Raw genomic sequence first — 9,181 nt, 5'->3', positions numbered from 1 at the left:
GTGGTTCAAGGAATACACATTTGGAAATGCTATTTTTCAAAGAGAACTTGGGAAGACTCCAACATGAATCCAGGGGAATATAAACCCCAAGGGTGGGAATTTCAGGTACTGTGCCAGGAACTGTCTGTCATGAGGCTAGGAGAGCTGTATATGTGCTATGTTATTTGCCATCTCTGGACCAGAAGCTCTCAAGGTACTTCCTACATGAAATCTACAAGTTCATGAACACATTGGCTGGACTAAGCATCTGTTCTTTATCTCATATCCTGCTGGGTCCTCATAAGGAAATGCAAATAAGTGAATGGCTTGATTTCCCATTGGGACGACGGAGACGCTGAAGATTTATGTCTGAAACCATTAGGGAATGTAACATGAAGTGAAGCATTTTGAGGTTTAATACATCTAACTTATTAAACACATAAATTATAAAGCGATTCTTCCATTATCTAGGATTTCCTTCTCTAAATTAGTGGCTCATAAGCCAAACTGGGTCCATAGAAATGTTTTACTTTGTCCATGCAGGGTTTTGTTTTAGTGAATTAGTTGATAACATTTACAAAACTGGGAGATTTTTGCCTTAAAAGTTAAAAAAAAACTGGCAACTAAGGGCAGAGATAATTATGCCCTTTTCTGATATGAACGCTGTTTTTGTTTTTTTTTTCTTTTTCTTTTTCTGTCTTGTTTAATCTCTAGAATTATTCTTTACAAGGGACACTGGCAATTTGGTTAACTTTTCTGATTTTAAAATTCCCTAAATGCAATTGTACCCTTGAAAGATGGTCACTGGATTGATGGAAGATGACCAACCAAGTTTCCCAAACCTGTAGGATGGAGGGAAGACAGAGGTAGCACATAGATGATGAAGTCGGAGGTGGACCCTGAGAGACTGGGCTTGTCATTTGGTCTTTCTGGAAACAATGTCCCCACTATTTAAAAAAACAGGTCTGGCAGTATGACACAGGTGTTCTGACCACCAGCGTGGTGTTCTACATACTTCATTGTGTCCCTTCTAATGAAAGCAAATACAATATTGCCTAATACATGAAAGGGAAAATGTGAGAAGGGTGAAGGCAGGTCCATGGAATGATGGAGGTTGCAAAGACTAAAGCTCCCTCCTTGCCCAAAACTTTGTGACACCTCATTGCTTCTTGGGGACATCTTCAATCAGACTTCTAGTTCTGTTAGGTAACAAAAAGAGAGTACTAAAAGAATGGATTATGGATTTGACTTAAAAAAGGGTTTTTAAAAGAAGAAAGTTTCCTTGGTGGCCACATGTAAAAATCTGAGTGTTTTAGCCCTGTGGCTGCAAACTTCAGTCATTTTAGATGCCAGAAATGCAAAACAGGGGAGTTATTTGTGCGTCAGGTGCTGTGGTGACTATGCAATCCTGGGAGCATCTATTCTACCTCAGAGGGGAAGCCACTACTACTTCAGCTTGCCATCGCCCGCTGAGGATGTGACCCAATATGGACCATGATCCCAAAATTTCAAGAGAAGCTGGAAATCTGGCATTTTGTATGAAATGTCCAGATAAGAAAGAAACAAAATAAAATTTGTAAGTCACCAATATGCAACCTTTGTTTAAAACCCTCACTTGACTAGGCTACTTATGAACAAACATAAAAATAACAGAAACTTTCCCTTAACAAAACAACTAGTAATTGTAGATAAAATGTTAAAAAATGTTTAAATGTACAGTTAAGCTCTTTAAAGAATAAGATAAATCAATAGAGTAGTAAGTATTTGAGCTGACAGTGTACCTGCCCTGGATTTGGGAGTAGTTTCCAGTCTTAGAAACTAAGAGACCTGATTTTTAAGAAAATTTTTGTTATTGTGGTAAAATATAAATTACGTGAAATTTACCATCGTCACCACTTTTAATGTGTGATTCCGTAGTGTTAAGTACATATAACCATCATCGTTGTCCATCTCTAGAACTTTTTCATGGTCCCAAACTGAACTTTTGTACCCATTAAACAATGATTCCTTCCTCCTTTTGCCCAGACCCTGGCAATAACCATTCTACTTTCCATCTCTGTAAGTTTGACTACTTGAGCTACTTCACGTAAGTGGAATCATGCAGTGTTTTTCCTGTTGTGACTAACTGAATTTTTTCACTTAGCATAATGTCTTCAAAGTTCATCCATGTTGTAGCATGTGCCAGAATTTCATTTCCCTTTAAAGGTGGAATAAAATTGTATAAATACAGATATAGGTATAGACATAGATGTATAGCTATAGGTCACATTTTCTTTATATATTCATCCACCAGTGGACATCTGGATTGTTTCTACCTTTTGGGTCTTATGAATACTGTTGCTGTAAATGAATATAGGTGTACAAATATCACTTCAACTCCCTGTTTTCAAATTATTTTGGGTATATACCCAGATACGGAATTATTTGATTAAATGGTAATTCTTTTTTTTTTTTTTAACAAGCTTTAGTTCACTTTATTTTTCTTGTATAAAACTATGTGGTAGCCACAGCTGGAGCCTGGGTCCTCTGCACAGAGACTCTGGTGTGGGTCTTCACAAGATGGTCCGTGAACTCCTAATAGGGAGACTTGGTGAACACAGTCTCCTTCCAGAGGTCAGGGGTGAGATAGCTGTAGGTCTTGGAGATGGCATCGAAAGTAGCCTTGGCAAAGTTCCCCAGGGGGTCAGTGCAGCCCCTGGCCGAGGTGTAGTAGTCGTCGATACCGGACATGACCAGCAGTTTCTTGGGCACAGGGGCCGAGACAATGCCAGTGCCTCTGGGGGCAGGGATGAGACGCACCAGCACAGAGCCACAGCGGCCAGTCACCTTGCATGGGACAGTGTGGGGCTTGCCAATCTTGTTCCCCCAGTAGCCTCGCCACACAGGGACGATGGAAAGCTTGGCCAGAATGATGGCCCCGCAGATGGCAGTGGCTACTTCCTTGGAGCACTTGACACCCAGACCGACGTGCCCATTGTAATCTCCGATGGCGACAAATGTCTTGAACCTGGTCCGCTGGCCGGCGCGCGTCTGCTTCTGCACAGGCATGATCTTCAAGACCTCATCCTTGAGAGAGGCTCCCAGGAAGAAGTCGATGATCTCAGACTCCTTGATGGGCAAGGAGAAGAGATAGATCTCCTCCAGGGACTTGATCTTCATGTCCTTGACCAGACGGCCCAGCTTGGTGATGGGGATCCACTCCTTGTCCTCGGCCTTGCCCCCGCGAGCTCCGCGGCCTCGGCCCCGGCCCCAACCACCGCCCGGCTCCGACCCCGGATGCCGCGGCCGAAGCCTCCGCAGAAACCGCTCCGGCCTCCCATTCCAGGGCCCCCAGGCCCTCCCGCCCTCCCACAGCACCCGCGTCATCCACCATTTGGTGTTCTCTCGGAGAGGAAGGATTAAATGGTAATTCTATCTTTAATTTTTTGAGGAGCTACCACACTGTTTTCCACAGTGGCTCCATTATTTCAAATTCCCACCAGCAATGTGTGAGGGTCCCAGTTTCTGTCCTACTATTTTCTGTTTTGTTTATAATAGCCACCTTAATGGATCTGAGATAAAGAAGCATGGGATTTAATGACCACTTAGGAAAAGGAATTGAGTCCTGGATCCACAAGACGCTCAAAACCTTCTTCAGAACCAGCATTCTTAAGTGGCTAATCCCTTATGAAAAAGGAGAACTAGAAGTTAATCTATCACATAAGGATATGTCAAGGAAAATTGTCAATTTCTCTCTGGTTGGAAAAAAGTTTGTTGAGGTGCAAGAACCCTGAAGCTAAGATATTAGCTCAAAAGTGTACCCAGACCAGCAATAGCGCTGGGATATCTGGCAATTCAATGGAAAACCTCTTCGCTGGGATATACCCTTCACCAAGGATGGTTTCACAGATAAAACTCAGCTGAACATAAATTCAAAGCCAAATTTTTTAAATACTAAAACAGAAAAACACAGTACCTGAAAAAAAAATTCATTTCCTGGGATTGACAGTATATTAAACATAACAAAAGAAAGTAGTAATGACCAGAAGACTGGCCAATAGAGATCATCTAAGCTGAAGGACAGAGAGAGACTTTTTTTTTTTTTTTAAAGATTTTATTTATTTATTTGTCAGGGACAGAGGGAGAGAGAACGAGTGAGCACAGGCAGACAGAGAGGCAGGCAGAGGCAGAGGGAGAAGCAGGTTCCCTGCTGAGCAAGGAGCCCGATGCGGGACTTGATCCCAAGACACTGGGATCATCACCTGAGCCGAAGGCAGCCACTTAACCAACTGAGCCACCCAGGCGTCCCAGAGAGAGACTTTTTTAAATGGGCAGATCTTCATTAAGCTGTGGGACTGTCTCAGTTAATCTAACACATATTTAAGAAGGAGAGGAGAGAGAGAATGGGACAGGAAAAAAACTGCAACTATACTGGTTGAAAATTTTAAAAATTTGACTCAAAATAGCAACCCAGACATCTGTGGGTCCCAGCAAACCCCAAACAGGTAAGTGCAAATAAAACCATGCCTAAGTATATCATAGTCAAACTGCTGAAAACCGAAAGAAGAAAAAATCTTAAAAGCATCCAAATAAAGAAGTTACATTACATAAGAGAGAATAATTATATTTATGATGCCTAACTTCCTATAAGAAAAAAATGGGGCTAGAAGAAATAGAACTATATCTTTTTAAAACTATGAAAGAAAAACATTGCCAACTTGACATTCTATACATAGCAAAAATATTTTTCTTAAGTGCAAGTGAAATAAAGACATTTTTAGATAAACAAAAGCTGAAAGAGTTTGTTGCCAGCAGACCCCACACTATAAGAAATTCTCAAAGATGTTATTCAGGCTAAAGAAAAATAGTACCAGATGGAAATTCAGATCTACAGGAAGAAATGAAGAACATTAAAAATGATAAATATTTGCGTACATATAAAGGACATATAGGATTTTGTCATAATTAACTCTTGTCCTCCAAAACACACCATTGGGAAAACTGAAGCAGCTCACAGAATGGCAGAAAGCATTTGGCCCTGTGGAAATGGCCGCTGCCAATCTCACTGTTACCATTTGGAAGGATGGCTTGGGACTGGGTGTTACAGCATGAAGAAAAATCATGGGTGATTTTTCTCTCAGGAACTATTTTTCCCACTCTTCGAGCCAGGGTAAAGGGTGTCCTTGGAACTCCTTGTGCATCCTGGTTCCTGCCTCTAGGTTTCAGGCTATCTTGCATCTAGGTTGGGGGACACAAAAGGATGGAAGGGAAACTCACCAGCAGTTCAGTGAATTCTGATCTCCTTCCCCAATCCACCTGCTGCTTCCTGTTCAGAGTCCTCAAATAGCTGGCCCAGCGTTTGGAGCTGCATTCAAGTGAGAAAGACAGTGTAGATGGAGCATGCTGACCCATTGCTGGAGGAAGTCATCAAGAAGACAACGTGACTGCTGGTTGACTTTAAATGGCACTAGGAACCACTTCAAGGACGCAGCCTTGAGAGAGCAAAGTGTGTCGAGACCATCTGGACATATATAGGACTGAGCCCTGTTAAGGTCTCTGTATAAACTTTAAAGATTCTGGCTGGTAGGTGCAGTGTTCTAACAGTCTTGCAGCTGCCCAACATAAGCCTCGTATATAAGTTTCCTTGCTTATTTAACAAGCTAGAATGTTCTGCCTTCTTCAGTCTCTCCTTGCTCTTTGTGTAAGGGGAACAGTTTCAAAGTTCACCAAGAAACACCCGAGGTTGCAAAACAACATCCATCTTACCCAGAATCAAAACCCAAGAATTAAGTTTTGAGCACATTAAACCTGGGGTACTCATGGGACAACTGGGTGAAAATATGTCTGAAGCTTTGAAGGGAGATCTGGGTTAGAAATAGGTATTCCCGTCTTCAATCTATAGATGCCTGCAGGCATGGGACTGGAGGAGAGAAATCAGGAAAAAGTACAGAATAAGCCAAATGGAGCCAGGAATAGAGTCCTGGGACCATCGGCATCAGAGAGATGAGTAGCAGAGAGGTCCAGTGGGCTGGACACAAGCCAAGGGGCTTCTGTCACATCTCCAACCTGCTCTCTCCTCTACAGTGCAAACCATCCCAGTTTCCAATGTTCCCGGTGTTTTGACCATCTCTACCTGTGTCCCCATCACCGGGGCGGATGCGGAGAGTGTTAAACATGTTGATTCTCAGGCCATACGCCAAACTCACTTAATTAGAATCATAAGCAGTGGGACCTGCCTGCCTGAGTTTTTAATTAGCTTTCCAGGGATTTCTTATGAAGACTTAGAGAATCAGGGCCCGAGGCCTAAAGAACGCGGGAACCTCTGTGTCTGTCACCAGCATGAAGACAAGGCTCTGAGCTGGGGGAAAGGGAAGAGAAATGAGGGAGAAGGGAAAGAGAGAGATTGCCCAAGTTTGGTAGGTGAGGTGGGAGAAGGAGATGGAGGACAGAAACCTTTTACTCTCATTCTTCGAGACTTGAGGCTGAGCTCTTGGAGCAGCTGGGTGGGGCCCATCTTGAGAGTTTTGTGTTGGAGGCCCTCTGCAAGCCTAGCACTAGCTTATTGGGAGCCACAGGAAGCCACACAGCTGCAATGAGTGTGATGATGAAGGTGACAGGTGAGCCGACAGTGTCAGGTGACACTGTCTTTCTTCAAAGAGTATCCGAGGGTATAGTCCTCTTACTTTTACATGACTCAATTGGCATAGGTTCATGGGTCCATTTTATGCCAAATCCAGTAGTCATGTTTTCTTCTGTGCTGCTCTGGCCAAACAACATCTGTTTGGATAGGGGAAATGGAACTTGCTGAGATGCAAAGTCACACACATCAGTTTTTCCTCCAGCCTGTCTACTGAACAGGACATTTAAGAAATCTTGTGAAAAAGACTAAAGGTTAATGTCAATAGAAACCCCATTCGATGGAAGGGAATTCACCACCAAGAGCGTTTGACCTCTTAGTGCTTCCTAATACTCCATGCAATTCCAAGTTTTCTTGAACTTCACTTGAGTTGTTCCCAGCCTTGATTCTTTCCTGCAAGTGCCTTACAGCTGCAACCATGCATCCCCAGCTCCATATTCCCAGGTCCCAGCACAGTGTCTGACACACACTAGGGGTGTCTGTTAAACTTCTGAAACTTCACTTATGAGTTTAGCATCCAAGTGCCATGCGTTCTTCCTAATGTCTTCTACATTTCTTTTTTCCTCCTCCCAGATTTTTCTTCTTTTCTGTCTTGTTCTTCCCTTTTCCTTCTTCTTTCTCTCCTTTGTCTCCCTCCTCTCTCCTCCAGTGCCCCAACATTGCCAGGAGACGACTTCGTGTGCAGCTGGCATGTGAGGAAGGTGAATTCCTCCAGTCCCACCCTTTGTCTCCCAGCTCTCCTTTCTTTTTCCTTCTCCTCTCTGCACCCAGTCCTCCATGTTGAAGCATGAATGTGAAGAACACAGTGCTATTCAAGGAAGAGGAATTAAAACTAATTCTCATTTGCTATTCATCCCTTATTTTTAGTGATTTTTAGTTTTGAGTGAAAAATTCATGACCAGCAGGAAACATACTTCATTCTAGAATGCTGCAGCATGATCCATTTAATAATCCAAATAATCTTTCAGTATGCTTAGTCAAGGCACTAAAAATTATTATATCCCCATCCACATTTGGAAGACTGTCTGATGTCCTGAGCACTCAGGACACATGACCAAAGTCCCCCTCCCCATAGGCTAGATTTGCCACATCGTCTACTGAACAATGGATAAATGCTTATGGACAAGCTCTGTGCCAGAGACTACTGAGATTATGGGTTTATGTACGTGTATATAAAGTTACACTTAAAGATGCTTGACTTGCTCGAGACCATTATTCTTTTGACTCACTGTGTTCTCACCAGCCGTTCACATGTTTCTGAATAATCTATACCGTTGGGCCATCTGGAGATTGTGCTGGTTGATAGCTAACCACTCCTGGCAATAGCAGGGAGAGGATTAAAATTCAGGCCAGCATATTTTCCTTTCTGAAAGCAGCTCTCAGAAAAACTGAGCTTCTGCTTGGAACTATATTTATTACTTTTCATGAAGAAAGAGATTAAAAGTGGAAGAAGGAAACCCGCATTGTTGAACCCCTTCTAAATACTACCCAACATCTAAGTGTTAACTCATTTAATTCTAAAACAAAACAAAGAAAAACAAAAACTCAAAACACCAAACACAAGGGAGGACTTATTGTCTTTAAATCACAGATGAAGGAATGAGAGCTCAGAGAGTTTAGGTCACTTGTGCATGACCACAGAATTACAGAGTGCTTAAGCTAGGATTCAAACCCAATGCTGGCCAAGTCCAAAGCCCATATGCTTTCCAGTGGTGCTTTAATCTCACTGCAGGACTATCAGTATGTGTGTACGTCACTCTTCTTGATATATCTCCACGCACCCTTCTGCCTCTCCTCCTGCATCCCTCCCCAATAACCTTTCTTCTTTTATCAATAATATGTCACATTTGTATGGTGCTTTACAGATATTTATCAGGTGTTTTCATAGCAACCCTGGAAAGCAGGATCATTATGGTTTGCAGTTTATAGATGTGGAACCTGGGATCCAGAGGGATGATGGAATTGGCTCTTTGTCAGAGAGCAAGCCAGCGTCTGAGCAGATTCTGGAAGGAAGATGGGCTGTGGGCCTGGTCACTGGGGAGCCCTTAGGGCAGATCAGGGAGCTAGGATTGATGAAAGGCAGGTCAAAGGGAACGGGGCAGGCAGGGAAATATGGGCAGATGAGCATTTCACTAGAGAGGCTGAATTCTGTTTGCTGGGAATTACAGAATTTTCTGATAGTTCTATTTCCCATGTTGCTGTTTAGAGCACTTGCATATTCCCATAACTCCTGACTCTGAAAGTTCTTGCTTCACCCAAAGAATTGTTTTCTCTTGATATTCATCTTCTAAAAGCGTTATTCATGTTCCTCTTCCATCTGTACATAATTTCTGATGCAGGCCTTCACCCCGTCTCCATGGACAACTACAGCAGCTTTCTGATTTGTTTCCCTGTCTTTGGTCAGCTCCCCCCACCTAGCAGTTATCACTAGACTGATTTCCTTTAAATGAAACTTTAATCATGTTATTTCTCTATTTAACATCTGTTAGTGCCTCCCAATCACCTTTGGGACTAAATCCAGACTTCTTATTACAACACATGATATCCTTCATAACTTGACCTCTACCCATCCCTCTAGGACCATTT

The 9,181-nt window shown here is 42.7% G+C and overlaps 1 protein-coding gene across 1 annotated transcript; it reads right to left on the bottom strand.

The window, feature by feature from the left end:
* Positions 1 to 2,421: 2,421 nt before the first annotated feature.
* Positions 2,422 to 3,345, bottom strand: LOC116877382 (40S ribosomal protein S2-like). The gene has a single exon (XM_032874106.1). It carries the CDS (start codon positions 3,343 to 3,345, stop codon positions 2,554 to 2,556), a length of 792 nt encoding a protein of 263 aa, XP_032729997.1. The 3' UTR covers positions 2,422 to 2,553.
* Positions 3,346 to 9,181: the final 5,836 nt, after the last annotated feature.

Source organism: Lontra canadensis, unplaced genomic scaffold (assembly GCF_010015895.1).
Source record: "Lontra canadensis isolate GAN:19392208 unplaced genomic scaffold, GSC_riverotter_1.0 scaffold51, whole genome shotgun sequence".
Lineage (NCBI taxonomy): Eukaryota > Metazoa > Chordata > Mammalia > Carnivora > Mustelidae > Lontra > Lontra canadensis.
This window is presented reverse-complemented; position numbering and strand designations above follow the sequence as displayed.